General features: G+C 36.7%; 1 protein-coding gene across 1 annotated transcript in view; it reads right to left on the bottom strand.

Annotated features, from left to right (window-relative positions):
- Window positions 1–4,134: 4,134 nt before the first annotated feature.
- The window catches only part of ALDH1A1 (aldehyde dehydrogenase 1 family member A1), a 59,096-nt gene continuing 44,640 nt past the window's right edge, over window positions 4,135–18,590 (bottom strand). Inside the window, exons 11-13 of the mRNA XM_042913135.1 lie at window positions 16,395–16,552; window positions 9,461–9,535; window positions 4,135–4,751 (exon numbers count right to left, since the gene is read on the bottom strand). Coding sequence (XP_042769069.1) covers window positions 4,679–4,751; window positions 9,461–9,535; window positions 16,395–16,552 — 306 coding nt within the window. The 3' untranslated portion in view covers window positions 4,135–4,678. The remainder of the gene's footprint in view (window positions 4,752–9,460; window positions 9,536–16,394; window positions 16,553–18,590) is intronic.

An 18,590-nucleotide genomic window follows, 5' to 3' on the forward strand; every position in this document is an offset into this window, starting at 1 on the left:
TGAAAACCAAATGCAATTCGTGATCCTGGATCAAATTTTGGACCACAGGCAGAAAAAAATGCCATCAAGGACAATAAGGGCACCTTGAGAAAATAGTATGTGGATTGTATATTGGATACTAATATTTTGTCAATGTTAAATGTCCTGAATTAGGTCATTACTCCCTGGCTTTTGTGAATGAGCTTGTTCCTAGAAAAAGATATTGAAGCATTTGGGGGCAAAAGGACATGATATCCAAGAGTTATTCTCCAGAGCTTCCCTCAAGAAAAAAGTGAATCTATCCAGAGAATTGGAATGATAAAGTGAATGAGGGAAAATATTAGAAATCAGCGAATAAAAGATATATGAGAGTTCTTTGAACTGCTATAGCAACACTTCCAAAAGTGAGGTTATTTTAAAATGAAAAGTTGAAGGAAACTGTTTTGTGTTCTTATATTTGGCAATATTTTTCTAGGCATGATGAATATTTATTACTTTTTAAAGTCTTATTTATTTTGAGAGATGAGCAAGTAGGGGAGGGGCAGAGAGAAGGAGAGTGAGAAAGAATTCCAAGCAGGCTCCGCACTGTCAGCATGAAACCCGATATGGGACTTGAACCCATGAGCCATGAGATCATGACCTGAGTTGAAACCAAGAGTCGGGAGCTTAACTGACTGAGCCACCCAGGCACCCCCAGGCTTGATGAATCTTTAAATAAGTGACTTGACAAAAACCAAACTAAACTTTTAAAATCCGGTGAAATCCACTCCTGGAAAACACTATGTCAGCCTCCTGTGAACATTTCTATAAAACTCAGAGATGTCCATTTTCTATCCTTTTTAAAAAATTTTTTTAAATGTATTTTGAAAGGGAGAGAACACAAGCGGTAGAGGGGCAGAGAGAAGGAGAGACAGAAACCCAGGTGGGCTCTGTGCCATCAGTGCAGAGCCCGATGGGGGGCTCCGACTCATGAACGGTGAGATCAGGACCTGAGTCGAGATCAAGACTCCAACTTTTAACCAACTGCACTGCCCAGGTGCCCCCCAGAGATGTCCATTTTTCTAAATAGAACAAAAGGCTAGGGAGCACATGGCACTAAAGTAAACATGTGAAAAGCATTGCTATACCTTTGCCGTAGATATTTCATTTGGAAAGAAAGTTAACTTTCTAGGGATTTTGGAATTAGGGTAATGCCAAAATAGGTGTTGACAGATGTGACTATTTTTCCCTGGGATAAACCCACTGCTCAGAACCCAAGGGCCCATTTAGAGACATAATGTAGGGCAATCTTTTTTTTATTTTTAACTGTATTTATTTTGCCAGAGAGAGTAAGTGGGGGAGGGGCAGAGAGAGAGAGAGAGAGAGAGAGAAGGAGAAGGAGGAGAGACAATCCCAAGAAGGCTCCGCACTATCAGTGCAGAGCTCGAACTCGGGAACTGTGAGATCATGACCTGAGCCGAGATCAAGATTCAGACTCTTAACCAACTGAGCCATCCAGGCACCCCATTCTGTGTTGCAATCTTAAGCCCAACTAAGAAGTTTATGGCCGTCTTTACCCTTCCACAGAATGTCAGAGGTGATAATTGAGCTGTTTCTCTCTCATTTGTGTCTTGACTCAGGATAGCATCTTCCAGAATACCACAGTCCCAGCATGCTGTAAGAATAAGCTTCCCTGCCCTTCCGGCAGTCACTGCATTTTGATATCGAGAGAGAACAGCCACCATCTCCAATTCTTTCCAGTATATTCTTTTACCATCAAAATGATAAGGCTCAAATGCATCCCCAGAGAATATATAAAATAAATTTTTAAAAAAAATCCCAAGATAAATCAACGAGTGAAATTCCAATTGGGAACTTCTGCTTCATGTCAAAATATAACCTGGTTATTTGATATACTAGAAAGCAAGCAAGCAAGAAAGAGAGCAAGAAAGAAAGAAGAAAAGAAAATAAACAGGAAGAAAAAGCTTTCAGTAGATGGTATATGTACACTTCTAAAGGTCCAAGTGAAATGTGACTCAAAAAAATCATGCATTACCCAGGGAAAAGGGTCTTCTAAGTTCATCACTGCCTCCAAGTATGTGAGGAAATGGTTAAAATTCCCTACTTTGAGTTAGTTCTATTTTCAATTGGCCACAAAAAAAATTTAAGAAAAAATACTTTCCCCCTATTTCCCCTTGGCTATTACACTGGAATCCAGAAGCATGGATCATAGAAAATGGGTAGGGGCGGGGTGCGGGGAGGAAAGGAGGTGGGCAGACATTCGGACATTTGTATCGTATCCCTGACACTGTCTCTACCTGAACAGTAGTTCCAACATCTGTGACATCATTTGGCATTCCTGGAACAGAAAACACTTTCTACCATGTGGATACTGGGGACAATGATATCACATTAATGATTGCAGAACTGAATTCTTCATGATAAAATTCCTTATATTTTCTGTAGCGCATAGGCTAATAAAATACCCTTTAACTTTTCAAGGTTTTAAGAATTATTGCCAGCATAGCTTTATAAATCGAAAGAAAAGAAATACAAATAGTGTCTAGAGGCTCAGGGCAAGCCAATATAAAACAGATATTTTCTGTTTAATCCTGTAATGTCTTATTTATACAATGAAGATTTAATTTTCAAATATTTAAACTTGCTTCTGGCTTTTATCTTGCTCTGGGATCAGCCCTCTTTGTTTTACATTTTAAAATGTTCTGGTGGGTTGCCATTACAATATTAACTTGTCCGCCTATTAATTTATTTGTGCATAGTTTTAAACACATCTTTTAAAAATGTAGACATTGTCTGGTTTTGGGGAAATGCGATTCTCCTCTGTATTTGGATATTTTTTCTTCTCAACGCCCAAAGATCTTTCAGTTCTCCCTATGCCTTTGACTTCTCCGGATTTCAAAGTAATGAGGTCCCAAATACTACGAGACAGTCTAGATTGCAAATCTTACAGGCCCACAGAATCCGAAGAAATTCTTGCAGTTGGAGTTCGGATTATTTCGGGTCTGAGAAGCCAAAGAATTGCATTTGTCCATACATTGTGGCAGCTGTTACATGTCCTAACAACAGTGTTACTGAGGTATCTGCTAATGTAAGGTGATAAATAATTATTTTTATAAAATCTGAATCTGAAAAAAATGTTAATCTAAACATTTTAGGTTGCTGAACGAAGAGCCTTTTAGAATATATGTGCACACAAAATACTCACTTGTTTTTACTTTCTACATGGGAACCCAGGCAGAAGTTCTCTGTATGAGGGCACAAATATGTTAATTTACACTGAGGACATTCATTCTTCCAGCTGCCCCGCTTTGATCTTGATCTCTAGCTCTCCTCAGAGCACTCAGTGCTAATTTGTTGTGTAGAACAGTGTCCAGCAATGTGGATTCCTTAATGTTAATCAGTATTAACTGATAGGAGAAAGGGAAGGTCTATGGTTAAATAAATTTAGAAGAAAATATGTATCAAACAAAACTGAGCAGGTGCTAGAACTTCTCAGAACCTAGAAAACAGCAAGGTGCAATTTGAAACTCCAGGAGAGGAAAATATGATATAGAATTTTTCCATTTTTTCCAATGGAACATGCCCTGAGAGAAAGTATGATATGGAGCCTCTTTCCTCTTTATTCACTGCAAATCTGCTCATTATTCAGGTTCATATCCTGTTAAATTTCTTCCATGAGGTTCTTCCCAATTCCCTCAGTTAAAGGTCATCTCTACCCCACTGGTACATTATCACGCTCTTCAGTTTTCTTCAATTCTCATTCCCTTTCTATGCCCCATCACTAAAAAATTTTTTTTGGTGTATGGCGTCTTTGTTCCCCACTAAATCAAAGCATTTTGAGGTAATGGAACATCCACTATTCACCTGTTTTTTTTTTTTTCAATAATACCTAATGTAATGCACAGAACTATCTACAAACTCAATAAATACTTGCTGAAAGACTGAAGCCACTTACTTTAAATGTTTACTATTGATTTCAAGAATTCCTCTAGAAAAGAAAATCTCTTTCTTTACCTATTTGAGAATGAGTGGTTTTGACTTTTCTTCTTAAATACATATTTGTGCCCAATTTAACATTGCTTTTGAATGACAGGGAGAGTAGAGTAAATCCCCATAACCAAAACTTCTACTTAAAAAATCCAAACTTGACAAAAATCATGCAAGGTTGTTTTTATTAAGCTTTACGTTTAGATTACAGCTAAGTATTTCAAGCAGGACTTCATTTGACAAGCAGACATGACATTCTAGGAAACATTTCAACAAACTCCAGTGACGTCAAAACTATTGGGAACAGAACACATCTACTCTGCAGTTCAAGGGTGTGTTGAGGACTTTAAGGGGTCATTAGAGAAAGAAGCTACATGGCAACTGGTCCTCTTCTATAACATGATTATTCTGGACAAGTAGCTACAAAGAGAAGCACGTAACTATCACAGAGCTTAGAGAGATCTTGCCTCAAATCCATCCTTTTTATTACCAATAGGACTTGGGGGTCACATATCAGAAGAAAAAGGATTCTTTCAGAATAAGCTACATGTCAAGTTTTCTATGTATAATCTTAATGCTAATACGATTAGCTTACGTTTTAAAACAAAATCAAGAAAAGAACAGTTTTATATTTAAAACCCACTACGATATATTAGCGACTGGAGGAGATGCTTATCCACTGAGGATTCTTTGCTCCACTCTTGTAGTTTCTTTATGAGTTCTTCTGAGAAATTTTCATTGTGACCGCCTTGACCTCTGTGTATTCGTGGAGACCATATTCTCCCCTAGACAGGGGGAAAACCCACAGAATTTAGCACAGCAGTACAATTGTACTAGTCCATGATTTGGTACAAATTTGTTCTTGCCTATCTGGTTAGGGACAATGGAAAATATTTTCTGTGTACAGAAGCATTTCAAATAGTAGCCAGCCAGCCACCCATAAGATATCTGGTCTCACATAAATCCCCTTGTGGGGCAAATTTTCAATTTTTTTTTTTTTGCATTTTAAATGACCGTGTACATTCTGTTGATTTGCACAGAAATTGTCCAGTTTTGACATTGTTCTATTTGACTATAAACAAACAGTCACCACACAAAAAAAGACGGTTCAGTCCAAGAAGAATTGTATCATTTCTAGTTTAGGTTCAAATAAACAAGACATATTAGTACAAGAGGAGAAGTAGTAATATACAATCACTTGAGTAGTGGAGTAAAACTGTAAATTCAAGTACAGCTTAGCTTAGTGTTTTTACTGTGTGTGATTGGCCTGGAAGTGATAAGGGGCCAAAAAATGGCCAGACTTCTATTTTCATTCTAAAGTGCCCTGATACGGTTTGACACAAAATATTCTCTAGCAGTAGTATTAACAGTATCTCTTGACTTTTGGGAAAACAAAACAAATCCTGACTTTTATTGTTACAGTTTTTCTTCCTCCCTTCCTTCCTTCCTTCCTTCCTCCCTCTCTCCCTCCCTCCTTTCTTTCTTTCTTTCTTTCTTTCTTTCTTTCTTTCTTTCTTCTTTCTTTCTGTTTTGTTTTGAAGGGAGAGAAGACAGGGTTCATTGGCCCAATTTCAGACCTTTGGGCTGCTTGTGGGTTTGGGGTTTTTCTATTCAGACAACCACTGCCATTTGCTTCTATAACTCTTAAATCCAAACCAAATGACCAAGAATTAACCTGAGTTAATCAATTAGGATCCTGGTACCCTATTATTGGGTTCATTGAGAGTTCCTACCCATTTTGGAAACTGTGATTTACCCTCTGCTGAAGAAATAACGAAAAGCATTGAGCTTCCTTATTCTCTGGATTATTTTGATGATAGGACTACATCGCATGTACATAGGAACACTCTTAAAATTAAAACACTCAGGCACATGCAGGCTTGCAGAAGAAAATGATCTTGATCCTTTTCTACCCCTCCCATCTGGTGAGGTAGACAGGTATGTAGAAGACATCTTTTTCTCTTGGGTAACCTAATCTTCTTACACTGATTATTTTCCTGGGCAATTAAGCTTCTGAAAATACCTTCTAAAAGCTTCAATGAACATGTTCTTCAAAGTAATTAAAGGGCTTAGCCTCAGTTGTCTGAAACCCATTAAGGGATAATATTTTAGTAAGTATTTTGTCTCACAAAGTTAGATAAATTAACCCATGATTTCTGCCAATAGGCTTTCCATTGTATTTTGTTACAGGGACACTTGAAACTCTCAGGAGAGTACTAAGTGTCATTATTGTCATACTCAGGTTGAACTAAGTCCCACTCCGGAGTATTCCAATGCATAGACATTCCTGTCTATAATATAACACAGAAACATCTGTTTGCATTTCTCGTTATCTTGCCAGTCTATGAGCTACTAGTTTTGTGCTAAATTCCTCAATGTGCCAATCACCTGGGACCTTATTAAAATGCTGATTCTGTTTCAGTAGTAGTATTTCCAACAAACTTACACATGATAACCTTGCTTCTCACCCAAGGTCCACACTGTAGTAATAAGGTACTAGTAAATAAGCTACATCTGTTGTTTTTTGTTTTTTTTTTTTCACTCTGTACCCAGAACTGAGCCTGGCACTACTTAAGTAAGCACAGAGGTAATGTTTGTTAGACTGACTTGGTGAACATAATCAAACAAAAAATATTCCTGCGAGCTTGGTTTGTAAGCCCAGTGGTTCACAACAATTTCATGCTCCCCTTTTCTCCAAGGGACAGGAGGAAAGAAAGAGCTTGTGAGGTGCCGAGAACCAATGGAGTTTGCAGTGATCTACTAGTAAAGTCACAAGTGACTTATGTTAACTGAAGTGAAAATTAGCACAATTACACACAGGAAGGAATGTCTACCACTTGACTCATTGCAGGGCCAGCACCATGATCTGAGACCCAAAGCCTGGTTTGGGCCCTTCGTATTACCACCACACTGAGGTCTGTGTACCACTATTTTCGGCTCTCTAAGGAATTTGTTCCCAACTGATCAATTATACCTTCCTATCTTTGAGGATAAATTGTAACTGAGCCCTTAGGAGTCGTGTGTGTGAGGTTATTGCTTCAGTAATTCTCTTTAAACATCTTGTAGCAAATGACTTGTTTATTAAGTTCACCAAATTTGGTCTCAAGTAGAAATTAACAGCATCCTCAACTGGAATTTTTGAAGGAAAAAATGACAGACTAACTCTTTTCTTTATATTTATACAGATGTAAAAAGGAATTATCTGTATTCATTTCCCAGAATTTTAAGAAATTACTGAAGTTTAATTCTGACATTCCATGCCCTCCCTTATTTGATTTCTGTATGCCTCAACCATAAAGTTGGACCAAACTATAATCAACAAAATTGACCTATTTGGTCCTTCTTCGTTATTTTGTCCCCTTTGATAGTTTTATCTTCAATATTCCTAGGGAAATGTCTTAGGTAGCTGGGCCAGCCACGAACTCCGCCCTTCAAAATAATCTAACCTTTGTTACAGCTTTTTGTACAAAGTGGTTCTGCCAAAGGACTCTCTAATAATGAATACTGTAAAGAAAAGAAACCAGGGAAGGAAGGAACCATTTGCCGAGTCCTCACCTTGTGACAGAATGCTGGCGAACAGGCACAGGGTGTGTCATTTCACTCTCAAACGACTATCTCAAGAGGCTTGCTAACATCGCCATTTTGAATAAGAGGAAATGGAGGCTCCAAAGTTGGACAACGTGAAACAGGCTGCATGGCCAGCAAAAGGTGGAGTTGGGATACAAGTGCAGGTCGCTTAGTGTCCAATTAAGCTTCCTCTACCGGGCCATGCTCCCTTTATATGTTGATCCTTTGTCATTCCACCTCCCCAACGCCATTCTACAGATAGCCATGGCTTTTCACTGCTCTACTAATGAAATGTAAGCCAAGACTTCTTAATCTGTATCCTATTTAACTCTGGTATCATACTCTCCAACTCCACAAATCGTCGCCAGCCATCCAAATTCACAAACCCCTCCACGTGTCACATGTAACGTTGTGTTCAAGAATGCTCTCTTCTCTGCTTACTGACATCCTACATTTGTTTCCTGCCCTAGATCGAGTCCTGTATTTTCTGTAGGGTCAACTGCCAGTAAGTTCTTATCCACTGAGTTATCACAGGGGTTAATACTATAGAATCTTAAGTATGGAAAGGAGCTCGTAGACCTTCTACATCATTCTCCCACTCCTATCCCCACCCACAATTGCTGATTTTACCTGATGGATGAAAATTGTGGAAGATAGAGCCATGCCACGGATGTTATATTCTGGTGGTGCCCAGGTTTTCTGTCCTTCAGTGCTGTGTGCTCTGCATTTTATCCACTCTTCTACCTCATGACTTATGAACTCACAGTTTATGACTATTTACTTCATGTTGTGTATAGGTTATTTTGCACTACTTATCTTTTGACATATTCCTCCTGCCACCACAATTATGTGGAGGATGGGATGTGGCATCATGTTTCTGGGGCTCCTGGGCAAGTACTTAACAAATGTGTATTGAGGAGAAGGATGGATCATTTTATCATCCTTCTTTTTTATTGGTTCTCCAAGGAGATTGCGTCATTTCAATTTCGCTGATTTATTCAAATGACAAAGTAGATGGCTACCTAATGCATTCATGACCTTTAGAAACTGAGACTCATTTGCTTTTGCTATTTACAGAATGAACAGCTTTAACTATGTTTGATTCCATAGGGTTTGTATATGATGTGTCTTTTTGCCGCATGACTTTTAAAATGTGTTGATAAATACAAGAAATGTTTAAGAAATAAAATGGTTAGAATTGTTTGAATAAAATCAACCAAACATTTTGTCACCCCTTTCGGTGTATACACATGTATATGCACATTATAAAAAGTCTATACACCCAAGTTTCTAAAGCAATTAAAGGCTTGTAAATGATTTTGTATATATATTCTGAGCATAGTCATGACTATAAAACATGTTTTCCTTATTAAATTTCCCTTTCAGCTTATATTTTAGTACAAAAAGATAATTAATTGAGGTAATTTAAAATTTTAGATTCCACATCAAAAATATTTCAACACGTGAGAATCACTCTTCTTACGCTGAAAAGCTTTTTGAGATAAAGTCACATGATTTACTTGTTTAAGAGGCATATTTAAATGACTGGAGTGTTCTTATATATTCACACTTCTCACAGTCACCAATTTGTAGTTTCTGCCTCCTTTGTGGAAATGTTTCCCAGATGGATTACATTCTTATATACAGGAAGAAATCGTAAAAGTTGGCATTATTTCAATAACTAAGGTAAAGTGCTTAGCATGGTCCCTTATGAATAGTAGGAGCTTAATATGTTATATTTCCCCTATGCCATCACTTTTTTGCACTCATGGGCTAAATCCAGCTTTTAAAAGCTATTTGACAGTAGGAATTTCCAGGGAAGAACAGAGGTAGGTTTTAATTCAAATAGCAACTATGGATTAATTCCATTGAGTGACAACCATTTTTATCAAGGTAAACATTTGTCTTAATAGAAAGTGGTTCTTACAGTTCTCTTCCATTTCCAGACATCTTGAAACCACCAAAGGGGCACTGGGCAGATACCACGCTATAGCAATTCACCCTGAGGAAAAAAAAGAAGTCTATGTAGATCATACATAACCTATGAAATAACTCCTAAATTTGGAATTTTAGAAATTCAGAAAGCTCTTTAACAACCTTGTTAATTTCAATGTTACATACTCATTGTTATTTAACAAAAAAGCAGTACTATAAATTAGAATGCAGAAGTATAAGTATATGGGTAAGTACTGCCTAGAAAGAAATATAATGGTACAGCTCTGTGTGTAGAGAGCCATTTTGAATGATAATAGGATAGGCAACATAGCATAGGAGAAAGGATATGGTTTGCCAGAGAATGGAGTCTGGTGGGTGGATATTCTTTACTGCCTATATTCATAACCTTTATAATTCTCTTGAGGACTGTGTACTTAACAGGCTAGAATCAGTTATCTTTTGCAATTGTAACATGTATCACATTCCTCAGTTTCCTTTTTTCATTAATTGCTTTCATACAACAGGCCTTGGCAGGAGTTGGATTTCACTATTAATTTGTTTTTTCCTTGCCGTATTTCATAAAATGTTTAAAGATGCTTGTATGAACAAATATAGTTACAAAAACATGAATAATTAGAATTAAAAAAAAAGTTACAGTAGAAAGCCAAGACAAGGAGGAAAGGTTAGAATGTAGTTTCGCAGGACATGAACAATTTGTTTAAATTTCCTGGTGGCCAAAGTCAACAGCAAAATTTAATTACCCATATGATTCTCATTATATATGAGGAAAAATATACTATTTAAAGGAGAAACAATATTTTTAAAGTATTTCCTCTCCTTTGATGTTATTATAATAGGCAAACAACAATGTGACTTCTAAATACATTGTATTACGCATGAAGTTTGGTTACTAATTTGATCCTGAAATAATATCCACAAATTTCCTCAGTAAAGCATTTACAATCCCGATTCCCAGAGCTCCATATTCTCACTGGACTACAGATTCTTATCCAAGTCTCTCCTTCTGGAGCATAGTTCCTTAAAAAAATGTATGCTTTCAAAAGACAACTTGTCTCAGTTTTGTTTAATTGCCCTTTAAACTGCAAAATAAGATACCTACTCTGAAATTATGGGTAAAATCCCAGCAACCCTGGGATTCAGTAGTTATCTTGAATACACCATGTGGAAACTATGTCTGGGACAATGCCAGAACTAGAATTATGCTCTAGAATAAGTAGCAGTAAGAATATGCCTCTGTTTTAATAGCAGAGGAATTCCTGACTGGGGATTTCCATGCCACTGGGCAGAATGATGTCCTAAGCTTCTTGATCCAGCAGGCACATAGCATTCCAAAGTCAAAAACCTGAAACTTGTCTTTGTTGAAAGGTGCCGAAAATGAGTTTAGTCTTTTGACCCTATACTGGAAATGAAACTATTTTAGTTTAAGTAAATGGAGAACTAAGAAATATCCAGTTGGAGAAAACTGCAGTTCAAAACAATCAGCCTGGCCAATTGGTTCTCCTTCCACAGTCCTTTCTTGTTATAAAGAAGGGAGGTTCCAAGCCCACAAATCCTGGCTTTGCCCCTTAGTACCCAGTTGGCACTGGGAAAGGTGTCTGGCTTCTCTAAATATATGCTTTCTCTCTGTACAACGGAAGTGACAATATTTAATTGGGTTATTTCAAGGTGTAAGTAAGATGATGCATCAAATATGCTTCTTAGAATGCTTGGTACTGAGTAAGTTTTTAGTGACTGGAGATAATATTCATACATGCATTAGGAATGCTGAATCCTACAAATAATTTTATCGTAGAAAAATCCCACTGTAATCACTATCCTGACTGATTATTGCTTGACTTTAAGCCTCTGAAAGAAAACATCCCATTATAGAAAGAATCAGGCTTTTTGAGCAATTTCTCAGTCCTAGTCCCAGTCCTAGAATCACATGGGAGCTTTGAAAAATACTCTTTAAATAAAAATCCATATTGAATCACAGAGATTGATATAATTGATGGATTTTATGCGCACCACCCCACGCCGAATCAGTTTATTATTTTTAAAGCTCCCCAGATGACTAATGTACAGCTGGGTTGAGAATCACTACTTTAGAGTCTTGAAATAGGTCTGCATCTCGGCGGCCGTTTATTGTGTTAGCTTTGATCAATGGCTGAACTTCACTGAACTTCAGTTTTTTCATTGACAAATTGCACAAATTACACAGATTAACAATTGCACAGTTGTTGTAAGGTGAAACGAGATAATGAACATAAGGAATGCAGAATAATGCCTAGCATAGAGTGTATTAATTAATGGTGACTCTCTTTGATTAGGAAAAAAGATTTCAGAGCTACGGAGAGAGGCAAGGACTGCTTGGCTGTCTCTTAAAGATAAATACCTTTCAATGTCCAGTGGATTTTTAACCTGAGTAGATGTGACTTATCATCAGGAAAGAAAATAAAACTTTGAATGTTGACAAGACTGAGGGAACAAAGTGAGGTTTGGGGAGGGGGGAATTACCAACAAAGCCGTCCAGAGATTGGGGGCTGGACAGAAGTGTAGCAGTTTGTGAGGCATAGGCTTAAAGTATAAAATTCGGAGATATAAATAAAGATATAATATAAATCACAGGGCGCCTGGGTGGCTTAGTTGGGTAAGCATCCGACTTCAGCTCAGGTCATGATCTCACGGTCCATGGGTTTGAGCCCTGCGTCTGGCTCTGCGCTGACAGCTCAGAGCCTGGAGCCTGCTTCGGATTCTGTGTTTCTCTCTCTCTCTCTCTCTCTCTCTCTCTGCCCCTCTCCCGCTTGTGCAGCTCTCTCTCTCTTTTTCTCTCAAAATGGGTCTAAATCAGTTAAAAAGGAATAGACACGTTCCTCAAAACTCACTATGTTTTCCCAAATTAAGACCTTCAGACATTTCTAATAATCTTAGAAAAAGAAACTGAAATAAGAATTAAATGTTTTCTGACATAGGGACATTGAATAAATATTGTCCTAGCATTTAATTAACTTGATGAAAGCAGAACTTTCATCTCCTTTGTGTATAGCATAGTGCCAACTACCTAGAAATTAGTAACACTTATACTATATTAGCCAGACAATGAAATATTTTAGGGGAGCTATTTAGGAGGCCAGACAGAAAATACCCTTCTGAAGCTCTTCCAATATAGCAGGTTTTTAAAAATTTAAAAAAAAAATTTAAAACAAATTTGATTTTTGTTATTATTTTGTTTTGTATTGTTTTGTTTGTTTTTGGTGTGGTTTGGTTTTTAAGGCAGCAACTGCTTGTCTAATAAGACAGGTGAGTCTAGGAAAAAAAATAAAAAAAAATGAGTCTGAAAAAATTCAAGTTAGGGGCAACTCAAAACAGTAGTATAAGAGCATCCTGAACTTACCTTTTTTCATGGATGCATATGTAAATAACCTAACTTTACACTTAAAGAAACCAAAAAAAAAAAGAAAAGAAAAATGAAGCCTAAAGTTGGTAGAAGGAAGGAAATAATAAAGATCATAGTGGAAATAAATGAAATAGAGACTGGAAAAATGGTAGAAAAGCTCTATAAAATTAAGAGCATGTTATTTTTTTAAAAATGTTTATTTATTTATTTTGAGAGAGAGAGAGAGAGAGCCTGTGTGTGAGAGTGGGGAAGGGGACGAGGGAGGATGGGGTGCGGAATCCCAAACAGGATCCACCCTTAGTGCAGAGCCCCAAGTTGGGCTTGAAATCAGGACTGTGAGATCTTGACCTGAGCCAAAATTAAGAGTCAGATGCTTAACCGACTGAGCCATGCAGGTGCCCCAAGAGCATGTTCTTTAAAAAGATAAACCAATTGATAAATTTTACCTAGACTCACCAAGAGCAAAAGAGAGAGATTTAAAAAATAAAATCAGAAATGAAAGAAGAAAAGTTACATCCAGTACCACAGAAATAAAAAAGATCATAAGAAAATACCATGAATTATACACCAACAAATTGGACTACTTAGAAGAAATACATAAATTCCAAAAAATATAAATCAGAGTTTTTCAGGATTGAATCATGAAGAATAGAAAATCTGAATAGACCAATTATTAATGAGGAAATTAAATCAGTTTTTAAAAAATTCCCAGTAAACGTATTTCAGGACCAGACGACTTTACTGGTGAATTCTACAATACTTTCAAAGACTTAATATCTATCATTCTCAAACTCTTTCAAAAACTTAAAGACAAACTATTTTATTAGGCCACCACTACCCTGACACCAAAACCAGACAAGGACACCACCAAAAAAAAAAAAAAAAAAAAAAAAAAAAAAAAAAAGAATAGAAAATTATAGGCCAATATCCCTGATGAACATAGATGCAGAATCTCCAACAAAATATTAGCAAACCAAATTCAACGTTTGCATTAGCATTAAAAGAATCATACACCATGATCAAGTGGGATTTATTCCAGGGATGCAAGGATGGTTCAATATCTGCCAATCAAACATCATGATACACCACATTAACAAAATGAAGGGTAAAAATCATATAAGCTCAATAGATGCATAAAAATTTTGACAAAATTCAACATCCGTTAATGATAAAAACTCTCAAAAAGTGAGGATAGAGGGAATATAGCTCAATGTGATAAAAGCCATATATGACAAACCCACAGCTAACATCATACTCAATGGTGAAAAGCTGAAAGTTTTTCCTTTAAGATCAAGAACAAGACAAGGATATCCACTCTTATCACTTTTCTTCAACATAATATTGGAAGCCCTTACCAGAGTGATTAGGAAGAAAAGGAAAGAAAAGCTATCCAAATAGGAAAGGAAGAAGTAAAACTGTCACTACTTGCAGATGACATGATTTTATACATCGAAAACCTTATAGACTTCATGAAAAGACTCTACAAAAATCAGTTGTGTTTCTATACATTAAAAATGAAGTATCAAAAAAGAGAAATTAAGAAAAAATACCATTTATAATTGTATGATAAAGAAAAATACCTAGGAAGAAATTTAACTAAGGAAGTAAAAGACCTGTGTACTGAAAACTATAAAACCCTGATGAAAGAAATAGAAGACATAAATAAATGGAAAGATATTCTGTGCTCATGAATTGTAAGAATTACTATTGTTAAAATGTCCATACTCCCATAAGCGATCTACAGATTTAATACAATTCCTGTCAACATGTCCATGACATTTTTCACAGATACAGAACAAACAATTCTAAAATTTGTGTGGAACCACAAAAGATCCTTAAAAGCCAAAGCAATCTTGAAAAAGGAAAACAAATCTGGAGACATTAGTCTCCTCAATTTCAAACTATACTACAAAGCAATAATAATTAAAACAGTATGGTATTGGCATAAAAACAGACACACAGATCAATGGAACAGAATAGAAAACCCCCGAGTAAGCCCATGCATGTATACTGAATTGATTTATCGCAAATGAGGCAAGAACGGACAATGGGAAAAGGACAGTCTCTTCAATCAGTGTTGTTGAGAAATACATGCAAAATACTGGCTCTAGGCCACTGTTGGGCACCATACACAAAAAATAACTCAAAATAAATTGAAGACTTAAATTAAGACTTGAAACCATAAAAATATTAGAAAAAAAACATAAGCAGTAAGCTACTTCAGTCTTGGCAATAAATTTTTGAATCTGACTCTACAAGCAAAGTCAACAAAAGCGAAAGTAAACAAGTGGGGACTACAGCAACATAAAAGACTCAAGCGTCGCAAAGGAAACCAAAGGAAAGGAAACAAAAGGAAAGTCCACCGAATGGGAGAAAGTGTTTTCAGATCATCTATCTAATAAGAGGTTGACATCCAAAACACATAAAGAACTCATGCAACAAACAATCAAAAACCAGACAGTCCAGTAAAAAAATGGGGAGATGATCTAACTAGACATTTTTCCAAAGAAGGTATGTGGATGGACAACAGACACATGAAAAGAGGCTCAACCTCCCTAATTATCGGGGGAATGCAAATCAAAACCGCTGGAGATATTGCCTCACACCTGTTAGAATGACTAGTTTCAAAAACGATAGGAAATAACAGTATTGGTGAGGGTGTGAAGAAAAGGGAAGTCTCTTGTGCTTTTGGCGAGGATGTGAATTGGTGGAGCCACTATGGAAAACAGCAGAGAGATTCCTCAAACGATTGAAAACAGAACTACCATATGATCCAGCAACTCTACTTCCGGGTATTTATCTAAAGAAAATAAAAATACTAGTTCGAAAAGACGTATGTGCCCCTATGTTCACTGCAACATTATTTGCACTAGCTAAGATATAGAAACAACCTAAGTCCCCGTCAACAGCTGACTGGATAAAGATGTATACGTACATAAAACGGAGTACTACTTAGCCGTAAAAAAGGGGGATCGTGCCATTGGTGACAACACGGATGGACCTTGAAGGTATTATACTAAGTAAAATAAATCTGAGAAAAAACAAATACTGTAAGATTTCACTTACATTTGGAACTTTAAAAAATCCAAACAAAAGAAGACTTATAGATGCTGGTGGTTGCCAGAAGGGCAGGGGTTTGGGGCGTGGAAGATATATGTGAAGGGGGGTCAAGATGTGCAAACTTCCAGGCATAAAATAAATAATTCCTGGGGATATGATATACAACATGGCAACTCTAGTTCATAACTTTGTATTGTATATTTGGTAAAGTTGCCAAGACAGTAAATCTTAAAAGTTCTCACCACAAAAAAAAAAAAAATTAATTTTGTATAGTGACTGATGATAACTAGGTTATTGTGGTGATCACTTTGCAGTGGATACAAATATCAAATTATTGTGTCGTATGCCTGAAACTAATATAATGTGAATACCTCAAAAATAAATAAGTAAATAGAGAAACAAAAACGTTCAAAGTAACATGTTAACGCACTTAACAGTGAAAAGGCAAGATGATGTAGATTTGACTTACCACACTGTCCCAGCCTGCAGAGTGGAGGAGACTGTTATGGCTTTATCCACATCTTTGGTAAAGATCCCTGCTGATAAGCCATAAAGGGTATTGTTTGCTCTCTTGATCACTTCATCTAAAGATTTAAATTTCATGATTTGCTGCACTGGTCCAAATATCTATACCGTAAAAAGAAAATGAATGAAATAAATCAGAGTAGCAGGTGAAAACTAAATGTTTTACATGGTATTGTAGTTTTATTCCCCTACAAACTATCCCCGATCAAGATTTTATTTTGTATTTTAAAATTTAGGAATCAAAATGGTAGGTCCTGGGATGGCAGGTAAGGACAGGCAATGGTCATGGGTTAAATTCCCTTTGGAACAAAATGGAGCACAGATAAATAAGGCAATATTTATTTTCTTGGTGTTGGAATTAGACTTCCAAGACTTACCGTTGCGTAGAAAGTTACTAACTGAGTTTCTTTTACCTTTAGGAATGTGTTATATTCTCTCTCTTGTTTTCTTCATCATCCAAATCACTACCTAAACAGTAAACCCAAGAAACCAATACTTGTTCTACTGGATAAATGAGTAAAGCAACAATGGATAATAATTATAATTATTTGTCTTAGCTATCAGTGTACCGCCAACTGAAATCTATCGGACTTAGGTCTTTTCACAATTAGTCAAATTAGGTGAAACAACATGAATTTTTGTTCAGCTCCTACTCTTTGGCCAAATCTTATGCAATTCACATATACCAAACCATATAGTCTATTACTGAAAGAGCTTAAACCTTCAACCACTAACCAAAACATGGTTTCATTAACAACGACCATAATCACAGGATAGGAAACAAAAATCACAGTTTGCTCATTCAAGCCTAAACTACTCTTTCACTTTTGCTGGATTCTCTAGTTAGCTCAGCCCGAAGTCAACTTATTCTTTATCTCCTCCCCAGATGGGAGAAAAGCGACTGAGTTTTCTCTTAAAACTTAAACTCCTGTATTATGTTTCTATAAAGCATATATTAAAACTAAAGGAAGAGGGGTCCTTCGGAGTGTTATGAGAATTTTCTGGGAAATGGAAATCAGGGGAGGCAAAGATCAGTGTTCATCACTGACCTAAGTATTGGGAGTTGGGGGCTACCATTCCACAGAGGCTGAGTGCAAATCCTAAGGCTGTGAATCTAATTATAATACCGTAACCTGGGAACCAGATATATAGCAGCAACCGTAATAAGTATGTTAATATCTTACATAATTTTAATTGAGTACAGCACGTGGCTCAAGTCTTCTTTGAAACAAGCAAAGCTACTCTACTATGTATATTATAGGGACACAATAAATGCGTCCTGGATTGAATGGTGTTTTACTTTGTTCTTTCCCATGGTATGCAAGAACGGCAGTTCTAATAAGACAAATATTTGTCAACACACGCAAAAATTATATGCAAATAAATGCAAAAAATCAGTGGAGGGCTGAATTGATGTGGAGAAACTGTTTGGTTATCCGTATGCATCTGTTTTGTTATGGTTTATTTTTCCTATTTGTTTACCGTTTGCAAATCTGATTCTGCACTTCCCCTCTTCCTTGATAGCATTTTGGGGGGTAGAGAAAATAACTCTCCCAGATTCTCTATTGTATCACAAACATGAAATACAAGTTCACTGAATGAAAAGATTCTGATTCAGTATGTTTGAGTTGGCAGGGCCTTGCTGCTGTAATGCATATTGTGTAACACCTTCGTAGCCCAAAGTCAATGAATCGATCTCTGGATTTGCTAAAACCCCTCTCTCCATGAGGTAGATTATTCATAATTCCCAAGTGCAAATTAGCCTTTCCTAGTTACATATCATATCTCTGGATAATATCTTCTTGATGTCAATTGGTTTGTGCTCACAAAATATTTAGCTGAAATATATTTGTCTAGGAAAATTACGAAGTGTAAGAGCTGAAAACAGGGCCAAGAACATAGGGAAGGTAAGGAGTAATGTAGGGGACAAACGTTGTTTTCGATTATACGGATGGCTTTTATGTGGAAAAGGGCAGAGTGCAGGTATGAGGCCAATAGATAGAACATAAGAGGAGGGATTCGTAGGCCGCCAGAAGCAGAACTTTCTAATGCTTAGCATTGTCTAAACATGGAAAAGCCTAAGAAATAATGAGTTACCCATTGATGGATTTGTTTAAAGAGACACTGGCTGGCCATTAGT

This window comes from Panthera leo, chromosome D4 (assembly GCF_018350215.1).
Source record: "Panthera leo isolate Ple1 chromosome D4, P.leo_Ple1_pat1.1, whole genome shotgun sequence".
Taxonomy (NCBI): domain Eukaryota; kingdom Metazoa; phylum Chordata; class Mammalia; order Carnivora; family Felidae; genus Panthera; species Panthera leo.